Below are 26,976 nucleotides of genomic sequence, written 5' to 3'. Positions count from 1 at the left end.
ATTTATTTGAATAGTATTCTGGTAGAATGTTATTTTATCCAATATGTCACTTTTTAAGTTAAAGTTCCATTGGTTAAATAAATTGTTAAGTGTTCATTTTAGCATGAGTGTCAGGTATTTCTGGAAGTTAACCACTAAATGGTACTGAAGAACAGTTCACACCTTCCCACACACTTAACAGATTAGGAGGCGAGGTATTCCTCTTTGGGGGATTTGGCATTACTTCTCAAAAGGGGGTCAACCTCCATATCGTAACACTTGCTTTTGATCATCTTTTCCTGATGATTGATTGAAACTGCAGCAGGATTCAGCAATTCTAAAATTTAATGATAAACATCCAAAATGTCACTTTCACAGACATCATTTAACCTGCAGTATATTTCCAGCCTTTCCAAGATCTGTTTCATATTAAAGGCCTATGTAAATTATTGATTTCATCTCTTATCTATTTTAACACTTTGAGGCTTATGTTGATCTAAGACATGAGGATACCAGTGCTATTTGCTAGCAAGATAACAGTGACAGCAGTCGTGAGAATGAGAACGGAGTGAGACCAGCAGTGAATATAAAAGTAGCAGGTGCAAGGGTACAGAGCCTATAGATCACATTCTAAATAAATCTTAGCAAGACAAAGAGAACTAGGTTAGTGATTGGTTGGTAAGTATTTTCTTCTTCTCTTTCTAAATACCAACTTAGAAAGCACTAAGTTCATCTGGCAAGGAGAAAAAATATTGCTTTCAATTCCGTTTAATCAGTTTTGCATTAAACTCTGTTTAATTGATTAAGCTACTTGAATATACAAATCAGAAGTGATATTTCTCAATCTAAAACCAAATTAGTTAAAGGGAACAAAATAAAGATGGCAAGACGACTAATGTGTTGCAGATATAGCATATGGGAACTGATGGTAGCCTGCATGAGCTACAACAGCCTCAGCCATAGAAATTGTCTGCAGCTCGATGAACTTCATCGAGAGCTGGTGTCTCAGCTTCAGTCGGGACAATACATCAGGTAGGGGAAAGTTTGTTGGATACTTTGTTCCAGAGTGCAGACATACCCTTTAATCTCAGATGTTATCTATGTTCAGGGACAAGAAGGTGCCACTGAACATGAGAAAGATGAGGATCACGAAGGTAACAATGGAGAAGCCTTAGCATCTCCAATTGTCTAACAGGTTCAAGGTTCTTGAAGGGACAGTGGAATGAATGAACAATTTGACTATGGCAGCATGGTGTGGTGAGTCATTCAAGAAGGGCTAAGTGAAAAGGAATGTAGTTGGAGGAGAGGATCAGCACTGTTTTCTGCCACCAAGACTGTGAGACCCATGCCAGAGTTAAGGGCATCTCCTTAGGGCTAGTGTGGAGTGGGAGGGGAAGATCCTGTTCTTATGGTACACATAGGTACAACAACACAAGTAAGTTCCGCTGGGGTAGTCTGGGCAGGTAGCAGTTAAATGAAAAGCAGAACCATGAAGGTAATACTCTCTGGATTACTATCTGAGCCATGAACAAATTGCCATAGGATAAATCAGATTAGAGAGAGTTAAATGTGAGGCTCAAAGCTCAGTGGGAAAGAAGTGGGTTTTGATTCAAGGGGCACAAGCAACTTGGGAAAGAGGAAGCTGTAGTACTGGAATGGACTTCAACCAGTGTCCTGGCAAGATGCTAACTTGGGCTGCAAAGATGTTTTTAAACTAAAGCAAGGGAGAGGAGTCAGATGAAGGGAGAGAGAAAAGTTATTTGATTTGGCAAAGGCAAGCTAAGTGGGATAGAAATGGGCAGAGTTTAACGGTTATGGTGCATCAGAGAGCAAGGTCCATGCAGGGAATAGCAGCAAAACAAATTTCATTAAAGTTGCCTCAATCAATTCAGAGCATCCACAATAAGATAAATAAACTAAAGATGCAAATGGAAATAAATTGTTTTGATTGATTAGCCTTTACAAAGACTGGTTACATAATTACCATGGTTGAAAATTTAACATTCTAGGGTACATAACATTTTGGAAAGACAGGCAGAAGGAAAAAGGAGGAAGGTTAGCCCTGAAAAAAAAGAATGACACAAGAAGATTAGTGAGAAAGAAATATCAAGAATTTTAAAATCAGTATGAGAGATTAAGCAAGGGCCAGGAAACACTGGTGGTGTACATTGCTGCTACCAAAACAGTATTATGCCACTGATATGACATTAAACAAAAAAATTATTCAGCTTAGGGAGGTCTTGCTGCAGCTGTATAGGGCATTGGTGAGGCCGCAGCTGGAGTACTGTGTGCAGTTTTGGGCGCCGCACCTGCGCAAGGATATTTTGGCCCTGGAGGGAGTGCAGAGGAGGTTTACTAGGCTGATACCGGAGTTGAGGGGATTGAGCTATGAGGAGAGGCTGAATAAACTAGGCTTGTACTCGTTAGAGTTTAGAAGAATGAGGGGAGATCTCATTGAGACGTATAAGATGATGAATGGGATGGATAGGATAGAGGTGGAGAGACTCTTCCCGCTCAAAAAAGACAGTAGGACTAGGGGGCACAGCCTCAAGATAAAGGGGAGGCGGTTTAGAACGGAGTTGAGGAGGAACTTCTTCACTCAAAGGGTGGTGAATCTCTGGAATTCTCTGCCCGTTGAAGTGGTGGAGGCTGCCTCGCTAAATATTTTTAAGAAGCGGGTTGATGGGTTTTTGATAAGAGAAGGGATTGAGGGTTATGGGGAGAGGGCGGGAAAGTGGAACTGAGCCACGACAGATCAGCCATGATCTTATTGAATGGCGGGGCAGGCTCGAAGGGCTAGATGGCCTACTCCTGCTCCTATTTCTTATGTTCTTATGTTCTTATGTTCTTATAACAATAGCAATGTAATTGGTGTTGGAGGCTTTAATCTTTGTTAACTGAACAAATTGCAAAAGGTGATCTGGACAGTGAGTTTATAGAATGTTTTTTATGACAGTTTCCTGGAGCAATATCATTTAATATTGTGCAATGAGGCAGATGTTCATTAATAACATCAGGAAATAGTGATCATAACAATTGCATTCCACGTTAAATTTGAAAATGATATACAAATATCCCTCTCAAAAAGAATTTTAAACAAAGCATATTACATCTGTATGAGGGGAGAGCTGGCTATGGTTGATGGGATACAGAGAAAAAGATAATAGTGAGAAATAAGCAAAGAAACTACTCAAAATGTTCAACAAAAGTACATTTCACTGAAAACAAATGCTCAATAAGAAAAATCCATCCACGGCTTATTAAGCAGGTTATGGATAATATTAGATTTTAAAAGATTTAAAGTTGCAAAGATTAGCAGTAAACCTAAGGATTGGGAGTGCCTTAGAAACCAAAGCAATGCTAAAATCTGAAGAAATGTATAAATTAGTTACAAATATGAAAACAAGCTTTAATATGCTTGTAAAATCACTTACAAAGGAAGAGAGTGGCAAAGTAAATATTGATACATCAGAAGCAGAAACAATCAAAATTTACATGGGAATTGGTGAACTAGCAGAGGCATTGAACAAGTATTTTGTATCTGTCTTCACAATGGAACAAACAAACTATATACTAGAAATTGAAAGTAACCTTGGGGTGAACAAGCATAAGGAAATTAAGGTAATAAATGTCAGCAGAGAAGTAGTGGTGGAGAAATTCAAGGAACTAAAATCAGGCAAAAGAGGGAGAAGGGAGAGAGAAAAGAAGGAACTACAGGCCACTTAGGCAGATTATCAAAAAGGCCTTGGAATCTATTATTAACAAAGTCAAAACAATGTATTTTAAAGAAGCATAGTACTCTTAGAGTAAAGCAACACGGTTTTACAAAAGGGAAATCACATTTGACAAATTTATAATACTTGAGAGTGTAGCTAGTAGGATAGTAAAGGAGAAGCGTTCCATGTAGCATACATGGATTTCCAAAAGATGTTCAAAAAGGGTATACTTGAAAGATTAAATACACAAGAAAATGGTTTGTGGAGATGATTATGATATATTAGCCATGATGTGGAGATGCTGGCATTGGACTGGGGTAAGGACAGTAAGAAGTCTCACAACAGCAGGTAAAGTCCAACAGGTTTACTTAATGGCACAAGCTTTCGGAGTGTTGTTCCTTCTTCAGTTGAGTGAAGAGTTGTGTTCACAAACAGCGCATAGACACAGACTCAACTTACAAGATAATGGTTGGAATGCGAGTCTTTACAAGTAGACAAATGTGAGTGCAGGAAGGATTAAGCACACAGGTTAAAGAGATGTGAATTGTCTCCAGCCAGGACAGTTAGAGAGATTTTGCAAGGCCAGGCAAGTCATGGGGGTTAGATAGTGTGACATGAACCCAAGATCCCAGTTCAGGCAGTCCTCACATGTGCGAAACTTGGCTATCAGTTTTTGCTTGGCGATTCTGCGTTGTCGTGTGTTGTAAAGGCCATCTTAGAGAACACTCACCCGAAGACCAGAGGCTGAATGCCCGTGACTGCTGAAGTATTCCCCAACAGGAAGAGAACACTCCTGTCTGGTGATTGTCGAGCAGTGTTCATTCATCCATCGTCATAGCATCTGCACGGTCTCGCCAATGCACCATGCCTTGGGACATCCTTTCCTGCAGCATATCAGGTAGACAACGTTGGCCGAGTTGCAAGCGTATGACGAACGTCTTGCCAAGGTCATCCCCGCATCTTGCCTTCAAACAACCACACAATCTCAAACAGACTATTGTCCGCAGCAAACTACCCAACCTTCAGGAGAACAGTGACCACAACACCACACAACCCTACCACAGCAACCTCTGCAAGACATGCCGGATCAAAAAGGATGCCATCCTCTCACGTGAGAACACCTTCCACCAAGTAGCAGGACATACTCTTGCAACTCGGCCAACATTGTCTACACGATACGCTGCAGGAAAGGATGTCCCGAGGCATGGTACAACAACAGATGAATGAACACCGCTCAACAATCACCAGACAGGAGTGTTCCCTTCCTGTCGGGGAACACTTCAACAGACATAAGCATTCAGCCTCTGATCTTCAGGTAAGCATTCTCTAAGGCGGCCTTCACGACACAAGACAACGCAGAATCACTGAGCAAAAACTAATAACCAAGTTCCGCACACGAGGACAGCCTCAACTGGGATCTTGGGTTCACGTCACACTATCTGTAACCTCCACGATTTGCCTGTGCTTGCAAAATCTCACTAACTGTCCTGGCTGGAGACAATTCACACCTCTTTAACCTGTGCTTAACCCTCTCTCCACTCACACTGTCTGTATTTGAAAAGCCTTGATTACCCATAAAAACTTGCATTCCATTATCTTGTAAATTGAGTCAATGTATGCCCTGTTTGTGAACATAACTTTTCATTCACCTGAGGAAGGAGCAACACGCCAAAAGCTTATACTACCAAATAAACCTGTTGGATTTTAACCTGGTGTTGTGAGACTTTTTACAATGATACATTAGCACAGATGGAGGACTGGACAAAGGATAAATCATCTAATGGATAGGAAGCAGAAAGTAGGGATAAATGGGACATTTTCAAATTAACAGGCTTTGACTTGTGGAGTGCTGAGATCTCAAATATATCACTTTACGTTAATAACTCAGATGACGAGAGAGTATTGTATTCAAATTTACTACTGATTCAAAAAAATGGCAGGAATACAAGCTGTGAGGACAAGACTGCAAAGTGGTACAGACAATTCAGTACGTAGTCATAGGTGAGAATAGAAAAGCAATATATAAATATTGACATTCAGAGACACTTTTACAAGGAAGGGTAGCATGGTGCACAGTGGTTAGCACTGCTGCCTCTCAGCACCAGGGACCCAGTTCAATTCAGGTGACTGTGTGGAGTTTGCACATTCCCCCCCATGTCTATGTGGGTTTCCTCCCACACTCCAAAGATGTGCAGGTTAAGTGGATTGGCCTTGCTAAATTGCCCCTGAACGTCAAGGGAAATACACGGGGCTACAGGGATAGCACCTGGGTGGGATTATTGTCAGTGCAGCCTTGATGGGCCAAATGGCCTCTTTCTGCTGTGATTCTATGACCACAGAGTTAGCATGTGATTAAGAAAGCAAGTGATCTTATTTTATTGCAAGTTTTAGAATAGAAGAATAAATAATCTTGTTACAATTGTTACTGGACTTTGTTGAGGCCAAACTAGGAATATCATGTGCAATTTTAGTTTCCATATTGAAAGAATACACTTGCACTGAAGAAAGCAGATTGATTCATGGAATGAAAGGTGATCCCATTGAAACATTTAAGATTATGAAGGGGCTTGACAGGGTCGATATTGAGACATTGCCCAGCAAATGGAACCAAGAGCAAGGGAACACAGTTCTTGAATTTTTTTTAATTCATTCGTGGGACATGGATATCACTGGCTGGCCAACATTTATTGTCTATCCCCAATTGCCCTTGGGAAGGTGGTGGTTAGCTTCCTTCTTGAATCGCTGCAGTCCATGTGCTGTGGGTTGACCCACAATACCATTAGGGAGGGAATTCCAGGATTTTGACCCAGCAACTGAAGGGATGGCAATATATTTCCAAGTAAGAAGTCTCACAACACCAGGTTAATATCCAACAGGTTTATTTGGTAGTAAACGCCACAAGCTTTCGGGGCTCTGCCCCTTTGTCAGGTGAGGGGAGCGTCCTGGTGAATGGAACTCTCCACTCACCTGATGAATGGGCAGAGCCCCAAAAGCTTGTGGTGTTTACTACCAAATAAACCTGTTGGACTTTAACCTGGTGTTGTGAGATTTCTTACTGTGTTTACCCCAGTCCAACACCAGCATCCCCACATATTTCCAAGTCAGGATAATGAGTAGCATGGAGGGGAACTTGCAGGTGGTGTGTTCCCACATATCTGCTGCCCTTGTCTTTCTAGATGCAAGTGGGCGTGGATTTGGAAGGTGCTGTCTAAGGATCTTTGGTGAATTGCTGCAGTGCATCTTATCGCTAGTACACACTACTGCTATTCAATGTTGGCAGTGGAGGGACTGAATGGCACTGCATCTACAAATAATCAAAAAGCTGCTTTGTCCTGGATGGTGTCAAGCTTCTTGAGTGATGTTGAAACTGCACCATCCAGGCAAGTGGGGAGTATTCCATCACACTCATGACTTGTTCCCTGTAGATGGTGGATAGGCTTTGGGGAGTCAGGGAGTGAGTTACTCGCAGCAATATTCCTAGCCTCTGATCTGCTCTTGTAGCCACTGTGTTTATATGGTAAGTCTAGTTGACTTTCTGGTCAATGGTAGCTCCAGGGATGTTGATAGTGGGAGATAGGGACCTGGAGTGGGAGGGTGAGAATCTGGTCGTTGTGGTACATGTGGGTGCCAACGACGTAGGCAGAATGCAAACTGAGGATCTGGGGAGGGAGTATGAAAAGCTGGGAACGGAATTAAAAAGTAGAACCGACAAGGTGGTTATCTCTGGGCTACTGCCTGAACCGAGTGCAGACGGGCGTAAGGTTGATAAGATTAAGGAAGTGAATGGGTGGCTCAGGGATTGGTGTGGGAGGAATGGGTTTGAATTTATGGGGCATTGGTATCAGTATTGGGGTAGGTGGGACCTGTTCGGGTGGGATGGGGTTGGTCTGAACCGTGCTGGGACCAGAGTCCTGGCTAATTGTGTAAATAGGACTGTAGACAGGGCTTTAAACTAATTAGGAGGGGGGAGGGTGTGAGGGTAGGTGACATTACGGGGTCTAAAGTTAAGGAGACGGTAGAGGTAAGGGAAGAGGCCGAGGATGTCCCAGGTGGCGTTCTGGCAACTAGGGTCCAGGTGAAGGCTGGGATGAAGGCACTTTATCTGAATGCACGAAGCATTCGGAATAAAGTGGATGAGCTGGTGGCGCAGATCAGCACAAATGGATATGATCTGGTGGCCATTACAGAGACGTGGCTGCAAGGTGACAGGGACTGGGAGCTGAATGTCCAGGGGTATCAAGTGTTTAGGAAGGATAGGCGGGAGGGAAAAGTGGGGGCGGGGGGGGGGGGGGGGGGGGGGGGTGTAGCTCTGCTGATGAAGGATAGCATCAGGGTGGTAGCAAGGGATGATATAGGAACCAAAGAGCAGAACGTGGAATCGTTGTGGGTGGAGATTAGGAACAGCAAAGGGAGGAAGATGCTGGTGGGTGTCGTTTATAGGCCCCCGAATAATGATCTGGAGGTGGGGCGGGCTGTTAACACGCAAATAAGTGCAGCGTGCAGGAATGGGACGGCCATAATTATGGGAGATTTCAATCTACATATTGACTGGTTGACCCACGTTGGACGCGGTGAGCTCGAGGAGTTCTTGGAATGCTGCCGGGATAGTTTCCTTGAACAGTGTGTGTTGGAGCCGACAAGGGAGCGAGCTATCTTGGATCTGGTGCTATGTAATGAGGCGGGTAGAATCAGGGACCTTGCGGTGAAGGATCCTCTTGGGGAGAGTAATCATTGTATGGTGGAGTTTCTGGTGCAGATGGAGGAGGAGAAAGTGGGTTCCCGGACACGCGTCCTTTGTTTGAACAGAGGGGAGTACGGTAGGATGAGAGAAGAATTGGCGAATGTGGACTGGGGGAGCACACTGGAAGGTAGGTCTGCTGAGGAGCAGTGGAGGATCTTTACGGAGATCTTTCTTGGTGCTCAGCACAAATTTATTCCGATGGTTAAAAAGGACGGTAGGAGGAGAGGTAATAAGCCGTGGGTAACGAAGGTGGTGAAGGAAAGTGTTAAATTAAAAGTGAAGGCGTTTAGAGTAGCTAACAGTAGTGGGCGAGAAGAGGATTGGGAGAGGTTTAAATGTCAACAAAGATTGACAAAGAAGTTGATAAAGAAGGGTAGGAGAAACTATGAAGCTGGGCTAGCGCTTAATATAAAAAAAGGATAGCAAGAGTTTTTATAAATATATAAAAAGGAAGAGGCTGGCTAGGGACCCTTAGAGGATGAGAGGGGGGACTTAGTGGTAGGGGATGGGGAAAACGGCTGAGGTCTTGAATAACTTTTTTGTTTCGGTCTTCACGGAGGAAGACGTGAATAATTTGCTGGGTGTTAGCGATGGAAAGGTGGTAGGACTGGAGGGTCTCAATGACATTGTTGTTACTAGAGAGGTGGTGCTCGACAGACTGGTGGGACTGATTGTGGACAAGTCCCCAGGACCGGATGGAATGCACCCGAGGGTTCTGAAAGAAATGGCGGAGGTGACAGTGGATGCCTTGGTGATTATTTTCCAAACGTCGCTGGATTCCGGGGAAGTGCTGGAAGATTGGAAAGCGGCTAATGTTATGTCGTTGTTTAAGAAGGGTGCTAGGCAAAAGGCAGGGAATTATAGGCCGGTTAGTTTAACGTCTGTTGTAGGTAAAATGTTAGAATCCATCATCAAGGAGGAAATAGCAAGGCATCTTGAGGGGAATTGCTTGATAGAGCAGACGCAGCACTGTTTTGTTAAGGGGAAGTCGTGTCTGACAAATTTATTGGAGTTCTATGAGGATGTGTCTAGGGCGGTGGATAGAGGAGAGCCGGTGGATGTGGTCTTTCTTGATTTTCAGAAGGCGTTTGACAAGGTACCTCACAAGAGGTTATTGCAGAAGGTAAGGGGGCATGGAGTTGGGGGTAGGGTGTTAGCGTGGATAGGGGATTGGTTGTCAAATAGGAGGCAGAGAGTGGGGGTCAATGGGTGCTATTCGGATTGGCGGTTGGTGACTAGTGGAGTGCCCCAGGGGTCGGCGCTGGGGCCTCAGCTATTTACCATTTATATAGATGATCTAGAGGAGGGAACCGAGTGTATGGTGTCGAAATTTGCTGATGACACCAAGATTGGTGGAACGGCAAATTGCGCGGACGGTGTGGAGAGTCTGCAGAAGGATCTAGATAGGCTGGGTGAATGGGCCAGGAAATGGCAAATGGAATTTAATGTTAGCAAGTGCAAGGTGGTCCACTTTGGTAGGAATAATGGTAGGAAAGACTATTACTTACGTGGCGAAAAACTGCAGCAGGTGACAGTGCAGAGGGACCTCGGGGTCCTTGTGCATGAGTCGCAAAAACCCAGCTTGCAGGTGCAGCAGGTGGCCAGGAAGGCAAATGGGATGCTGGCCTTCATAGCGAGGGGGATTGAATATAAAAGTAGGGAGGTCTTGCTGCGGCTGTATAGGGCATTGGTGAGGCTGCAGCTGGAGTACTGTGTGCAGTTTTGGTCGCCGCACTTACACAAGGATATTTTGGCCTTGGAGGGAGTGCAGAGGAGGTTTACTAGGCTGATTCCAGAGTTGAGCTATGAGGAGAGGCTGAATAAACTAGGCTTGTACTCGTTGGAGTTTAGAAGAATGAGGGGAGATCTCATTGAGACATATAAGATGATGAATGGGATGGATAGGATAGAGGTGGAGAGACTCTTCACGCTCAGAAAGGACAGTAGGACTAGGGGGCACAGCCTCAAGATAAAGGGGGGGGTGGCGGTTTAGAACGGAGTTGAGGAGGAACTCCTTCACTCAAAGGGTGGTGAATCTCTGGAATTCTCTGCCCGTTGAGGTGGTCGAGGCTGCCTCGCTAAATATTTTTAAGACGCGAGTTGATGGGTTTTTGATAAGCGAGGGGATTAAGGGTTATGGGGAGAGGGTGGGAATGTGGAACTGAGCCACGACAGATCAGCCATGATCTTATTGAATGGCGGGGCAGGCTCGAAGGGCTAGATGGCCTACTCCTGCTCCTATTTCTTATGTTCTTATGATTCAGTGATGCTAACACCATTGGAATAAGGGGCCAATTGTATTGAATGAGAAGATATTTCCTCACTCAAAGGCCTGTGAATCTTTGAAATTCTCTATGTCAAGAATAGCAGGAGCAATTTCATTAAACGTGTTTTGAGGCTGAGTTGGGGCAGCACAGTGGTTAGCGAAGACACAGGTTCAATTCCAGCCTTGAATGATTGTGTGGAGTTTCCTTCAAGTGCTCCAGTTTCCTTCCATGGTCCAAAGATGTGCAGGTTGAGGGGGGCTTGTGAAGAAACTACATGGGGTTACAGAGATAGGGCAGGGGATGGGCCTCAGCAAGTTGTTCTGTCAGAGTCAGTGGTGTATCAATGGTCTGAATGGCCTCATTTTTGCTGTATAGAGTTTCTATGATCTAAAGAGAAATTTTTGTCTTCAAAATATTAAGGGAGCAAGTTCAATGGGCCACATGGTTTTTTTTTCTGCTTATGTTCTTTATGAGAAGCCTCTAGCACTTTTGCATCTCCAATGTCTCTCCACCACAAAAGCAAAATACCACTGATATAGGAAATCTAAAAACGAAATGCTGGGAAAAAAAAACTTAACAGGTCTGACAAATCTGTTGAGAGAAACAGATATAATGTTGAGTCCTATAAGACTCTCCGTCAAATTTTCTCTTTATGCTTTAAAAAAATTACTACTGCAACCCAAAGGTAGCTTAAGATTTTTTTCCATGTTCTTTCTAAACTCAGTTTAGTTTATATGTTGACCTACTTATCTATGTCCTGTGTGATAACCTCACCACTTGGACCCAAATTCATTCCTGGTCTAATTCTCAGTACTGTAGAATTTCTTTGTTTCCTCGTTGTTGCTTCAGCACTTTAAACTGCAATCCCGAATTTGTTGCATCACTTCATCCTCAGTGGCATCCTCAACAACACGATTGGCACTTCTTTATGCCTTCATTTTAGAATACGTAATAGACATACCATTGCCACCTTGAGTTTTCCCATTATTACATGAATGGAAACACACCTTGCATTGCGCAAAAATTATCGGAGTAGACAATGTGGAATTGAAACCTCAGTCAGATCGGCGTGATCTTATTAAATTGTGGAGTAGGCTGGAGGTTCAAATGGCCTATTCCTAAGTTCATATCTGGCCAGCGAACGCCTTTACATAACACAGAAGTCATATGCACATTTTTATTATCTAACTTAAATATTTAATTAGACCTTGTTAACATGAAGACAAAATAATAGGGTTATAACCTCATCAACATCGTCTGGGCCTTAAAAAAACACCAGCAGCGGATACCTAACACACATATGCATTCGAAGACACGTACAACTCCTTCACATAACATAATGTTTCACTGACCAGCGGAGTTCGTGACGGAGATTACTCGTCAAGGAGCAATGCGATATTTCAAACCCAACGAGGTGATCAGAAATAACGACGGTCACTTGGCGTTCTCGATGACCCAACCTTTATCAACGACAAACACTTAGTTTTCGTCAACACAAGCCTTCCGGTGGGGCCCCTTACGTCACTTCCAGTATGTGCCAGAAGTGTGGTGACGGCTATTTGTTTTGCTCCCGGCGGTAATAAATCCAATCTTACTTTATGATCGCAAATACTAATTCATAAAATATTACCTTGGTCGGGCTGACCTGGTCTTTAACTATTGCATTCAGGGCCAATGTGACGTTGATTCGCTTTTCGAAGCACGGTTTTTTATCTGAAGATTGAACGCCGGCTCTCCGTTTCTAAGGAAGTGACGCAATCAGGCCAGGAAGTTGTGAAGAGTGGGTGTCGGTTGGAATCTGACTGTTTGTGCGAGGATTTGATTATTTATCCGGTAATTTAATAGATGATAAATATTCCGGGACCCAGGAAGTGGGTTTCACGTTTATTGTAGCCCTTGCCATCTTTACGTTTGAGTTGCGATGATCCATGATATTAAAATGAGTTGGGAGTAGTTAGATTCACGGACGATCTTGTTATCTTTCTTGTGTCGCGAGTTTGTTCAACGTCAAATCCTGATTCGTGTTTACGAATGTGTTTTCTTTCATTTGCCGCAGTGTCCATCTCAGGATGATGGGTGACGCTTATCGACGAGATGATCGCGCGAATCGTGAGATGAAAAATATGATTGCGGCCAACGTTTTCTATTGTAAAGTGAGTGTTGAAGGCAGTGTAAGCAGAGACCGTGACTGAATAAGTTGTAGCGGAGTAAAGGTCGTCCGCCATTTTGAATTTCGTTACAAAACATATGGGAAAATGGCGGCTCCTGTCTTCCGCTGTCAATTTAAACAACACTGGCTACGTTGTGTATACATTGTGACAACTGGCTTCACGCTTGGAATTTGTCTATGAGCTCTACATCTGCCCAGTCTAAATGTTTATGTTCTTCATGCCATCCCAATCGCCATCGCGATATAAACAGCTACCTGGCGTCTTGCTTCTCCCGAGCCTTTGTCGGCTTCCTCCTCCAAACCGATCCCAATTTAGGATTTTTGTCTCCCGCACATTTAACTATTGTCTAGTTTCACCCTCTGGATGCAACTGCCAGCAGCCTAGTATTCCCTCCTGCATACGAGTCCCTTCACTGCAGTTTTTTTTCAGTGTTGGTCTGTTCCCTCATCATTACGATGTTTACTTGTGGACAAGGAGGCCATATGGTCAAATTTATGTCATGCACAAAAGAATCTGCAATCGATTAGAAACCCTACAGTGCAGAATGAGGCCATTCAAGTCTGCACCAACAACAATTTCACCAGGCCCTATCCCAGCAACTCCCAAATATTTGCCCTGCTAATCCCTCTAATTTATGCATCCCAGGACACTAAGGGGCAATTTGGCATAGCCAATCCACCTAACCTGCACATCTTTGGACTGTGGGAGGAAACCCATACAGACTCAGGGACAACATGTGGACTTCACACAGACAGTGACCTGAGACCAGAAATGAATCCGGGTCTCTGACACTGTGAAGCAGCAGTGCTAACCACAGTGCCACCTCAAGTCTTTGGGCTGTGGGAGGGAATCCACACCTCATCATTTTTGTTTCTGTTTCTGTTCACGTAAGTGGTTCTGTGACGGACAAATCCTTTTCTATCCACGTACATGCACTTTCAACTGGGAAGTCTAGCTACTATTGTGTTGAAAAGGACTGGAGGAAAGTGAAAACCAAACTAGCGCTCAACTACTTTCCTCGTAGAATCCCTACAGTGATGAAGGAGGCCATTTGGCTCACTGAGATTGCATTGACCACAATCCCACCCAGGCCCTATTCCCCAACCCCATGCATTTACCCCAGCTTGTCCCCCTGACGCAAAGGGACAATTTAGCTAATTAAACACAAAGTTAAACATGAAACTGCCTTAAACTATATTAAAAGTGCTTTCAGAACATTTTTAAAGATTTTCCAGCCATAGTTAATCAGTTGAAAGAGATTAACATGGGTGTCAATGCTTGCCAATCCCCTCTTGGAGCATGGTATTTATGAGTATTGACATGTTGTCAAACCTGCTGAGGTTTTACCTTTTACTTTTCCCTTTCACTGGGTATGTCTCTAAACAGGAGATTATTTCACCCTGACAAATTCCTACTGATTTTAGTTTTCCTCAGACTCATTTGATGTCATACTCAGTCAAATTAATACCAAGATTATTCACACTCATTTCACCACTGGAATTCAGTGCAGAATGAGGCCATACAGCCCATCAAGTCTGCACTGACTTTCAACAGAGAGTAAATCCACATACTTACTCCACTAATTCCCCCTAACCTACACATCTTGTGACACTAAGAGGCAATTTAGCATGGCCAATACGCCTAACCTGCATATCTTTGGAGTGTTTGATGAAACCAGAGAACCTGGAAGAAACCTGCACAGGCATGGATAGAATGTGCAAACTCCGCACAGTCCCCAAGGCTGGAATTGAGCCCAAGTCCATGGTGCTGTGAGGCAGCATGGACTGTGCCACCCCGGCTGATGTTTGTACCAAGGCTGAAATAATGTCTAGAGCAGGGTGTCCTGATTGATGCTCAGTTTAGAATCTCTGAGTCGATTATCGATGAGTAAATGATGCTCTGCCGTAATCATGCCACCCCACTGCTTTTTGTGGATCTGGGGATATTTGTTTATTTGTATGTACTGTAATAAAAATTATCTGCCTGTAAAATATTCTCGTTGGTTAACAGTTTTATGACCTATACTGTATACCATTGAATTATCAATAAATCATTCATTTGTTTTTGAGTGGATAGCATAATTGTGCATATGTAACATTTCACAATAAATTCTGAGCGTCATACATTTATATTTTAATTTTAGATCTGTGATGTCCGTTGTACATCTGAGATGAATCTTAAAATGCATTTCCTTGGGTATAAACACAAAAAGGTAAATGTAGAAACTTCATTTGAATACATACAGATAATGATTGTGACGGGCTATTGTCCAAATAAAATGACAAAAGTGATATGACAGAGCTCATTAATGTGGTTCGTTTATTAGCTTTGCTGGGCATCCCAGTTGTGTGAAATGATTTTCAGAGATGCTTTTGGGCTTTTTAATTTGTTTTCTTTGGAGTAACCATTTCTCCTGTTATTGTACTAAAATACTTGACTGGAATAGAAAATCAGAAGTTTGTTAATGTAGGCTTGAGTGAATAGCACAGTAATATGCCTTGACTCATTTACAGTGCCATATTAGAACGAAAACAGTATTCTGCCTACAATTCATTGTGATGTTGTATGTTCCACATAACACAGATTTCTGCATCTGTGGTAAACAAGGCTCCATTAATGTTGAGTTACTTGCAATATAATGTTGCATCTGGTTCTCTACAATAAGTACATTGTTTGGTTTATTGTGGTCGGGCATGATATCTACTCCCGTAGTATTTGATTTGGAGCTATGCTCCTGCCATTCATTTTTCTGCACTGAACATGAACAAAACAAGCATTTGTTGTTCAAAAAAAATCTATAGGTGACCATCATATACTGGCCAGTGAGCTGCCTAATGAGGTGAGAACTACATAACAGATTTTGTATTGGTCTTCATGTGGTCACAGGGCTCTTAAAGCACACTTTTTTTTGCTCAGCTCTAATTCTTTCGATATATGATATCAGATTACTAGAGACTGAACAAAAATGACATGAGACTGTTAACTTCTGGCTGTCTGTTCTTGGCAGACTAGATTCTCTGTTGTTGAAAGTGTACACAATTCATTGGGGCTTATAAACTAATGCACATGATCAAAGTTTTTGTATGTTGTATTGGTAATCATGCTATCTTTGAAATTGTTTGTGAAAATACATATTTCATTGGAGTATTGTGGCAGTTCCTTAACTCATAGTTGCATAATTACGTTGCCTGACATTAGTATCTTGGTTCGTTGTGGCAATTAATTGATAGAACTGGATTGGTCTGTCACTGGCATCAAGATAAATGGTTCATGGTAGGTAGTAAGGTTAGAGTGTGGTCTGATAGAGCAGGAAAGAACAATCGTGGAATTAGCTGAAGAGATAGAGGTATAACATTAAAGTTCTGCATTAGATTTTACTTCAGATCTTTTTATGCCTTCCTTTCCAATGCAGCTCAACAAGTGCAATGACGTAAGTTTTGACATAAATGAAGTGGAAATGCCAGCATTGGACAGGGAAGGGCACAGTAAGATGTCTCACAACACTAGGTTGAAGTCCAACAAGTTTACTTGGAATCACGAGCTTTCAGATTCCAGATAAACCTGTTGGACTTTAACCTGGTGTTGTGAGAGTTCTTACTGAGAACATAAGAACATAAGAAATAGGAGCAGGAGTAGGCCATCTAGCCCTTCGAGCCTGCCCCGCCATCCAATAAGATCATGGCTGATCTGTCGTGGCTCAGTTCCACATTCCCACCCTCTCCCCATAACCCTTAATCCCCTCTCTTATCAAAAACCCATCAACCCGCGTCTTAAAAATATTTAGCGAGGTAGCCTCCACCACTTCAACGGGCAGAGAATTTCAGAGATTCACCACCCTTTGAGTGAAGAAGTTCCTCCTCAACTCCGTTCTAAACCGTCCCCCCTTTATCTTGAGGCTGTGCCCCCTAGTCCTATTACCCTTTCTGAGCGGGAAGAGTCTCTCCACCTCTATCCTATGCATCCCATTCATCATCTTATACGTCTCAATGAGATCTCCCCTCATTCTTCTAAACTCTAACGAGTACAAGCCTAGTTTATTCAGCCCCTCCTCATAGCTCAACCCCCTCAACTCCGGCATCAGCCTAGTAAACCTCCTCTGCACTCCCTCCAAGGCCAAAATATCCTTGCGTAAGTACGGCGCCCAAAACTGCACACAGTACTCCAGCTGCGGCCTCACCAATGCCCTATACAGCCGCAGCAAGACCTCCCTACTTTTATATTCAATCCCCCTCGCTATGAAGGCCAGCATCCCATTCGCCTTCCTGATCACCTGCTGCACCTGCAAGCTGGGTTTTTGCGACTCATGCACAAGGACCCCAAGGTCCCTCTGCACCGTCGCCTGCTGCAGTTTTTCGCCACGTAAGTGATAATCCTTCCTACCATTATTCCTACCAAAGTGGACCACCTCGCACTTGCCAACATTAAATTCCATCTGCCATTTCCTGGCCCATTCGCCCAGCCTATCTAGATCCTTCTGTTGACTCTCCACACCCTCCGCACAATTTGCCTTTCCTCCAATCTTGGTGTCATCAGCAAATTTCAACACCCTACACTTGGTTCCCTCCTCCAGATCATCTATATAAATGGTAAATAGCTGAGGCCCCAGCACCGACCCCTGAGGCAAATGAAGATTAAACAGCTGGTTTTGAAAGGAGAATAATAACTTGCAATTATATGCTTTAATAAAAAAAATTGAGAAATCAAACTATTACAACGTCAGCAGCTCATCAATGTTTTGTCAACATGAAGCAACAAGCTTGCAAAATTACTACAACATTTTAAAAATCGTGAACTCATCCACTATGGCTGATGTCTCTACACAGCAGAAGCGTACCAAGTTGCAGCTGAGCAGAACACCCTCCTCATGAGGACTGCCAAATTCACAGAAAAGGCTGACTTTGCAAGGGTAGACAGGCACAGGTGCCTCCATCCTAACAACAAATGTTTTAAAACACATGTTTGGAATAGAACTTATAGTGAAAAGGAGCAGTAGAGGTTCTTTTTCATTTAGGTATCTCTTTTACACATGGTAAGAATTTGTCCAGAACCTGATTCTGATTATCTTTGACTCTGAGACCACCTCTGTGTATAGGCTGACTTGTATCAAAATTCTTTTCCCTCAATTTTGAAAAGTTTTTTTTAAGCTCTGATTTAACTTTTTCGTAGATAGTTGAAAGTAAATATTTTGAAACAGTCCTAAAAAGCAAAATACTGTGGATTCTGGACATCTGAAATAATAGCAGAATAGCATGGCAGACCATTTGGCACCTTGAAATTGCTCCACCGTTTAATAAAATCATGGCTGACCTAATAATACCTCAAACCTCCCAACCCCAATAACCCATCACCCCCTTACCAAGAATCTATCCATCACCATCTTAAAAATATTCAAAGATTCTGTTTTCACCACCTTTTCAGGAAGAATGTTCCAAAGACTCATGAACCTTTGAGAGAAAAACATTTGCCTCATCTGCTTTAAATGGGTGAATCCTTATTTTTAAATAGTGATTCCCCCTCCCCCACACACACACTTCTAGATTCTCCCACAAAATGAAATATTCTGTCCACATCCATCCTGGCAAGACCCTTCAGGATGTTTCAACTGAGTCAACTCTTTCTCTTCTACACTCCAGCAGATACAAGCCTAACCTATCCAACCTTTCCTTATATGACAACTTGCCCAAGCCAGGTATTAGTTTGGTAAACCTCAACTGTTTTCAACGCATTTACATCCTTCCTCAAGTAAGGAGGCCAATGTACAGTATTCTGGATGTGAGCTTACTTGTGCTCTGAAGTACAATCTCCCTACTTTCAATTCCCTTCACAATGAATAATAACATTCTAACATTATCTTTCCTAATTACTTGCTGCATCTGAGTACCGGGCTTCTGTGATTCACGCACTCTGCACATCAGAAGTCTCTAAACTCTCGCTATTTAAATAATATGCTTCTCTTTTATACTTCTTGCTAAAATACAGAATTTTACATTTGCTCGCATACTCCAAAATTCCAAACGGAAATACTAACATCTCGAGTGAAAAACAGTAAAAGTTTCAGGAAAATTACCATGTGTCTCGCCACGGATGCAGCCTAATCTAGTCCATATTTTTGAGAATTATCAACTTAAAAATAACTAGTATGTTCTAATATTACTTTTACTTGACTTCTAGGGGCAAGTTTCCCTGATCTTAATGGATTTTGGTAGACCTTCATTTTCAGTTTTGTGTGTGGTTACTGATTTTCTTCATCCTTCTCTCACATTGCTTACTTGAGGGCTTGTGAGGGGTTGACTCTTGCTATAACTCAAGGATGATTTAGAAAAGAAACAATTTGGCAACATTGCCTGCTTAGTGATAAGATCCACTGTTTCCAAATTATTTTGCATCCTTCATGTCTAGTCTTTATAAAGTAATAAACACCTGAGTTTCACTTCATCATTGGTATCTCCCAAAAAAACTTAATCACATCTTGTAAGAAAATAAATTCAACCCAATAGTGAGCACAAAATAGATTTTGCCTGTAGTTTTGGGGAGGATTCCAAGTAGGTCAAAAATACAATTATAGCAGGGGAGTTTTGGTTTACCTTTTTGTTTGATTCTCCGATAATTGTGATGGGGGAGTTGTTTTAACTGGATGAAGTATATTTTTGTTCAGGTCCATTATTATAGCCGTCTAAAGAAAACGGCTTCTTTCCACCCTGATCTCTAATTGCATTACGTGCAAGATTTTTCACGGCTATTATTATCATAGTAATTCAAGCTAAACCTGCATTACACAATTTCCAATAGTCTTGGGTCATTGTCACCACTTGTTTAGGGCATCACTGAAGAGCATTTGTTGTCCATCTCTAATTGCTCATGAACTAAATGGGTGTTCTGAGTCTAAGAGCCAACCACATTGCTGTGGGCCTGGAGTCACATGTAGGCCAGATCAGGTTATGTTGACAGATTTCCTTCCCTATAGGATATTAGTGAATGAGGTGGGTTTTTAATGATAATCAACAGTTGTTATGTGGTTATCCTTAGATTTCATTTGCCGTGGTGGGATTTGAACCTGGTTCCCCAGAGCATTGTTCTGGGTCTCTGGATTACTTGTCCAGTGACAATATCACTGTGCTACCACCTCCCCCAAACTGTGATAAAGAAATTTAACTAGTGAGGAAGATTTATGCGTTTCTCCCCTGCTTCATTATATGCATTGCTCAGCCTTAAACCAGGACTATGAGGCCGAGAAACATGACTGTTTCTGTATATTCTAACAAAGTGGAATTGTAAAATAAATGGATCTATTTTCTGCTGCAGATTGACGTGGATTTTCAAATTATATCCATTTAGGCTGAGGACGGAATTAGCAAAATGATTCTATTTTTGTTCGTTGAAGGGATGTTGGCGTCGCTTGCTAGGCCAGCGTTCATTGCTCATCATGGATGGATGCACTGCCTTCTTGAACCACTGCAGCCTATGTGTTTTAGATACTCTTAGGGCTGTTTAGGAGAAAGTTCCAGGATTTTGATTCAGCAACTGAAGGAATGGTGATTATATTTCCAAATTGAATAGTGACTGGCTCGGAGGAGAACTTCCATGTAGTGGTGTTCTTGTGTATCTGTTGTACTCATCCTTTTAGGTGGCAGCGCTCACGTCTTGAAAGGGGCTGTCTAAGGAGCCTTCGTGAATTCCACCAGTGCATTGTCGATGGTGCACACTGCTGCTACAATGTATCGTTGGTGGAGGGAATGAAGGTTTGTGGATGTGGTGCCAATCAAGTAGGCTGCTTTGTCCTAAATGATGTTGAATTTCTCAAGTGCTGTTGGAGCTGCACTCATCCAGGCAAGTAGAGGGTATTCTATCACACTCCTGACTTGTGCCTTTTGAATGGTGGGCAGACTGGGGAGTTGAGAGATGAATTACTTGTTGCATAAATCATAGTCTCTGACCTACTCTTATAGCTGCAGTATTCATATGACTAGTCCAGTTGAATTTCTGGTCAATGGTAGCCCCCAGGATGTTGAGAACGGGGGGTTTAGTGATAGTTATATTGTTGAATGTCATGGGGTTGTGGTTGGAGTTGGTCATTGCTTAGCATTTGTGTGGCGCGAATATCATTTGCCATTTGTTAACATAAGTCTGGATGTTGTCCAGGTCTTGTTGCATTTGGACTGTTTCGGTGTCCGTGGAGTAGCAAATGGTGCTGAATATTGTCCAATTATCAGCGAACATTTCCACTTCTGACCTTTTGATGGCAGGAAGATCATTGATGAAGCAGCTAAAGGTGGTTGGGTCTTGGACACCACCCTAAGGATCTCCGCAGTGATGTCCTAGTGCTGAGGTGACTGACCTCCAAAAACCACCATGATTTTCATTTGTGCCAGGTATGACTCAACCTGTGGAGAGTTTTCCACTAGATTCCTATTGACTAGTTTTGCTAGGGCTCCTTGATGCCATACTTGGTCAAATGTGGTCTTGATATCAAGGCAGTCAGTTATTCTAAGAAACTTGGTTTTTTGTGCTGCATTCTTCTGGCTCGAGGCAGTCTACTTTCCCCCACCAGCTGTGGAGGCAAAGGTAGGTTGGCAATCTGGGCTATTCAGTTGTTCTAGTCTGAACAGGCAAAGGTGGTTGAAGCATCTGCTCCAAGGCTATTGTAGACCAATAATCTTCATGAATAGATAAATGCTCCAAATATCTTCTGATTAGATAGATGTCTTCTTCAACCCTCATGTTTTGCAGGGAACAGTTGCTCATAATAGGAGGTCACCTTTTAATCTCTGCCAAAATAAATTCCGGGCACTGTCTTTAAGACTACTTGCCTAACTGTGATCCTGTGAAATTTTGGAATATCCTTGAGCAGCAGCTGCAGCCCCCAGTGCTAAAGCAGAAGAAGCATTTGGCACAGAATTGACTAGTTGGCTTTTTCTACTTTGTCTCTACCATCTCCTGAGTTGAAGCAGCAACTGATCTCATGCTCATTTAATGGGAAAATTGTTTTATTTTTGATGTCTGTGATTCTCTGCTCAGAAATGATTTAAGAATGTTTGTGTTGAAGTACAACATTGGAGTGTTTTACAATGCACTTCCTTATCTAGTTCCTCTGGACTGTGTACCAATGCAAATTGCTGGCCATCTGACAGCAATTTTTAAGCATCCCTACTTAAAACATCTTTCATCAAATCACAGTAGAAAGAAATGTGATTTTTAAGCTGGGAGATAGTAGTGTTCATCTTCATGCCAAATGAGTTGAATATCTGGACAATGTATATGGCTCATCAAACAGTGAAAGTATTGTCATTAACACTTTTCTGTTTTCTAATCTGGGGAAATTAAGTCTTTACTCACTCACAATAATGAGGAAGGAGTGGCATAATTTTCTCATAAGGACATAAGAAATAAGAGCAGGAGGAGGCCATCTAGCCCCTCGAGCCTGTCCCGCCATTCAATAAGATCATGGCTGATCTGTCATGTCTCAGTTCCACATTCCCGCTCTCTCCCCATAATCCTTAATCCCCTTGCCTATCAAAAACCTATCAACCCGCGTCTTAAATATATTTAGCAAGGCAGCCTCCACCACTTCAACGGGCAGAGAATTCCAGAGATTCACCACCCTTTGAGTGAAGAAGTTCCTCCTCAACTTCGTTCTAAACCGCCCCCCCTTTATCTTGAGGCTGTGCCCTCTAGTCCTACTGTCCTTTCTGAGTGGGAAGAGCCTCTCCACCTCTATCCTATCCATCCCATTCATCATCTTATATGTCTCAATGAGATCTCCCCTCATTCTTCTAAACTCTAACAAGTACAAGCCTAGTTTATTCAGCCTCTCCTCATAGTTCAACTCCCTCAACTCCGGTATCAGCCTAGTAAACCTCCTCTGCACTCCCTCCAAGGCCAAAATATCCTTGCGTAAGTGCGGCGACCAGGACTGCACACAGTGCTCCAGCTGCGGCCTCACCAGTGCCCTGTACAGTTGCAGCAAGACCTCCCTACTTTTATATTCAATCCCCCTCGCTATGAAGGCCAGCATCCCATTTGCCTTCCTGACCACCTGCTGCACCTGCAGGCTGGGTTTTTGCAACTCATGCACAAGGACCCCGAGGTCCCTCTGCACCGTCGCATGCTGCAGTTTTTCGCCGTGTAAGTAATAGTCCTTCCTACCAAAGTGGACAACTTCACATTTGCCAACATTAAATTCCATTTGCCAGTTCCTGGCCCATTCACCCAGCCTATCTAGGTCCTTCTGCAGACTCTCCACACCCTCCGCACAATTTGCCGTTCCACCAATCTTGGTGTCATCAGCAAATTTCAACACCATACACTCAGTTCCCTCCTCCACATCATCTATATAAATGGTGGATAGCTGAGGCCCCAGCACCGACCCCTGGGACACTCCACTAGTCACCAACCGCCAATCCGAATAGCACCCATTGACCCCCACTCTCTGCCTCCTATTTGACAGCCAATCCCCTATCCACGCTAACACCCTACCCCCAACTCCATGCCCCCTGACCTTCTGTAATAACCTCTTGTGAGGCACCTTATCAAACGCCTTCTGAAAATCAAGAAAGACCACATCCACCGGCTCTCCTCTATCCACCGCCCTAGACACATCCTCATAGAACTCCAATAAATTTGTCAGACACGACTTCCCCTTAACAAAACCGTGCTGCGTCTGCTCTATCAAACAATTCTCCTCAAGATGCCTCGCTATTTTCTCCTTGATCACGGATTCTAACATTTTACCTACAACAGAGGTTAAACTAACCGGCCTATAATTCCCCACCTTTTGCCTGCCACCCTTCTTAAACAACGGCGTAACATTAGCCGTTTTCCAATCTTCCGGCACTTCCCCAGAATCCAGCGACATTTGGAAAATAATCACCAAGGCATCCACTATAACCTCCGCCATTTCTTTCAGAACCCTTGGATGCATTCCATCCGGTCCTGGGGACTTGTCCACAATCAGTTCCTCCAGTCTTTTGAGCACCGCCTCTCTAGTAACAATAGTGTCATTCAGGCCGTCCACTCCTACCATCTTTCCATCGCTAACCCAGCAAATTATTCACGTCCTCCTCCGTGAAGACCAAAACAAAAAAGTTATCCAAGGCCTCAGCCATTTCCCCATCCCCTACCACTAAGTCCCCCTTCTCATCCTCTAAGGGTCCAACGTTCACCCTAGCCAGCCTCTTCCTTATTATATATTTATAAAAAGTCTTACTATCCTTTTTTATATTGAGTGCTAGCCCAGCTTCATAGTTTATCCTACCCTTTATCAACTTCTTTGTCATTCTTTGTTGACATTTAAACCTCTCCCAATCCTCTTCTCGCCCACTACTCTTAGCTACTCTAAACGCATCCGCTTTTAATTTAACACTTCCCTTTACCTCCTTCGTTATCCACGGCTGATTATCTCTCATCCTACGATCCTTTTTAACCATCGGAATAAATTTCTGCTGAGCACCAAGAAAGATCTCCTTAAAGATCCTCCACTGTTCCTCAGCAGACCTACCTTCCAACACGCTCCCCCAATCAACATTCGCCAATTCCTCTCTCATCCTACCGTACTCCCCTCTGTTCAAACAAAGGACACATGTCTGGGAACCCACTTTCTCCTCTTCCATCTGCATCAGAAACTCCACCATACAATGATCACTCTTCCCAAGAGGATCCTTCACCACAAGGTCCCTAATTCTACCCGCCTCATTACATAACACCAGATCCAAGATAGCTCGCTCCCTCGTCAGCTCCAACACACACTGTTCAAGGAAACTATCCCGGCAGCATTCCAAGAACTCTTCCTCAAGCCCACCGCGTCCAACATGGGTCAACCAATCAATATGTAGATTGAAATTCCCCCATAATTATCGCCGTTCCATTCCTGCATGCCGCATTTATTTGCGCATTAACAGCCCGCTCCACCTCCAGATCATTATTTGGGGGCCTATAAACGACACCCACCAGCGTCTTCCTCCCTTTGCTGTTCCTAATCTCCACCCACAACGATTCCACTTTCTGCTCTTTGGCTCCTATATCATCCCTTACTACCACCCTGATGCTATCCTTAATCAGCAGAGCTGCGCCCCCCCACCCCCCCCCCCACCTTTTTCCTCCTTCCTATCCTTCCTAAACACTTGATACCCCTGTACATTCAGCTCCCAGTCCCTGTCACCTTGCAGCCACGTCTCTGTAATGGCCGCCAGATCATATCCATTTGTGCTGATCTGGGCCACCAGCTCATTCACTTTATTCTGAATGCTTCGTGCATTCAGATAAAGTGCCTTCATCCCAGCCTTCACCTGTACCCTATTTGCCAGAACGCCACCAACCATACTCACGCCCCCTACTCCTTTTATTATTGGGACATCCTTGGCCTTTTCCCTTACCTGTACCCTCTCTTTTACTTTAGACCCTGTAATTTCACCTACCCTCGCACCCTCCCCCTCCCTAATTAGTTTAAAGCCCTATCTACAGTCCTATCTTGTCTTGTTGGAGGACAGTAAGATACAGTACAATGGACCGCACAGAACCCTCAGTTCCCTCTTTCTTAGGCCAGCGTAGAGGTTCCAGGAGTAAGTGATCATGCTGGGAAATGACAGGCAAAAATATGATCCCCTGGAACCAATCAAAATCAGGCATGTTGCTCTGCTGTGTGAGACATTCAAAAGATGATTTTTCTCTTGTAGCTAATTTAAACACATTTCTATCTGAATCTATATTTTTGAAATAAATGAACTATTCAAATGCCTTTCAAGCATTAAATGAAATTTCTCTATGAAAACGTCTCTCAAAAATATTTTAAAAAAAGCAAAATACTGCAGATGTTCAAAATATGAACAGGAAAGGGAAAATGATAGAAAAACTCAGGAGGTCTGCAGCATCTGTGGAGAGAAAAACAAACTTAACATTTAAAGTCTACAACTGAAAGAGAAATATGATGAATTTTACACTGCAGGTGGAGCAAAATAGAAAATATGGGATGGATGGGAGCTCAAGTTTTGACAATGTTGTCATGAACACAGGACAAAGGTAGCTTTGAAGGCTAAAGAATGTGCTGATAGCATAAAGATAAGCTAGCAGAATGTGTTGAAGGCAGAACAAGGATCAACACTCGTGAAAGCATAATTCAAGAACAAGTTGGATCTCCTTCTCTGTCTATTGCTGACTTGAAATATTCCTTCCAGAAGAAGCAGTGTTTCATTTGCACCTCCTTCTGTTTGGCCTACTGGGTGACTGCTTTGTGAAACACCTTCACTCAGTCACAGGCATGAACCCAATCTTCCTGTTGCTTGACATTTCAACTCGCCGTCTTGCTCTCATGCTCACGTCTTCTTTGTCCTGTGAAATATTCTGATGAAGCCCAACACAAACTGGAGGAATGGCACTTCAACTTTCAATTAGGCACTCTACAGCTTTCTGGATTTGACACTGAGTTCAACAGCTTCCAGCCATAAACTCTTTTCTCTACCTTGGCCATTTTTTGGTCGCAGTCTCCCTCCCCCATCTGTCTTTTAAGTTTGCCTTCACAAGTAATTGACCCATGTTCTGCTGTTAACATATTCAGCTAGCTTACCTTTAACCCACTATCTGTACCTTTGTGAGTCTTTCAGACTACCATTAACACTCTGTCTTGTGCCCATGACATCTTTGTCAAATTTCTCCTGCACCCTCCCCATCCCTGATGTTCTATTCACTCCATCACCTTCCGTAACGATACAAAATGCATTTCTCCCTCCCTTTACCTCTGAATGAGAGTCATATGGACTCCGATTACTTCTTTCTCTCTCCACAGGTGCTGCCAGACCTCCTGAATTTTTCTAACAATTTTTCCTTTTATCTCAGTAATGCTTGCAGGTCTTGGGCAAGTTTAGTTCCAATTATTTTTCTGTATAAAAGTGAAACAAAGATTGAAATTAATGCAAGGATGATGTGCCAATGCAAGATTGTTTAATGAAACAAATATTAGCTATAAAATGAAGTTTAATGTGTTGTTTCTACCGCCGTTATTTGTATTTGAATCTAGAAACGGCTTTGTAAACCTTCAAATAGAAATTGTTTGTGATCAATGATAGCTAAATATATTTGTAGATAGTTAACATAATTGGTTTACTACGCAGTGA

General features: G+C 43.0%; 2 protein-coding genes across 6 annotated transcripts in view; one reads left to right on the top strand and one right to left on the bottom strand.

Annotated features, from left to right (window-relative positions):
- The window catches only part of LOC145355899 (uncharacterized), an 80,367-nt gene extending 68,169 nt beyond the window's left edge, over nucleotides 1-12,198 (bottom strand). For 2 of the 5 annotated variants that reach the window (XM_080208393.1, XM_080208403.1), the window contains exon 1: nucleotides 12,056-12,198. The gene's annotated coding sequence lies outside the window, so the exon portion shown is untranslated. The remainder of the gene's footprint in view (nucleotides 1-12,055) is intronic. The other 3 variants (XM_080208366.1, XM_080208376.1, XM_080208384.1) reach the window with 2 other exon arrangements.
- A 41-nt stretch (nucleotides 12,199-12,239) lies between these two features.
- Nucleotides 12,240-26,976, top strand: part of LOC145355889 (uncharacterized) — a 72,490-nt gene continuing 57,753 nt past the window's right edge. The window contains exons 1-4 of the mRNA XM_080208354.1: nucleotides 12,240-12,279; nucleotides 12,373-12,536; nucleotides 12,760-12,856; nucleotides 15,018-15,086. Coding sequence (XP_080064480.1) covers nucleotides 12,773-12,856; nucleotides 15,018-15,086 — 153 coding nt within the window. The 5' untranslated portion in view covers nucleotides 12,240-12,279; nucleotides 12,373-12,536; nucleotides 12,760-12,772. The remainder of the gene's footprint in view (nucleotides 12,280-12,372; nucleotides 12,537-12,759; nucleotides 12,857-15,017; nucleotides 15,087-26,976) is intronic.

The sequence above is a fragment of the Carcharhinus amblyrhynchos genome, chromosome 2 (assembly GCF_965287045.1).
Source record: "Carcharhinus amblyrhynchos chromosome 2, sCarAmb.v2.hapA, whole genome shotgun sequence".
Taxonomy (NCBI): domain Eukaryota; kingdom Metazoa; phylum Chordata; class Chondrichthyes; order Carcharhiniformes; family Carcharhinidae; genus Carcharhinus; species Carcharhinus amblyrhynchos.
This window is presented reverse-complemented; position numbering and strand designations above follow the sequence as displayed.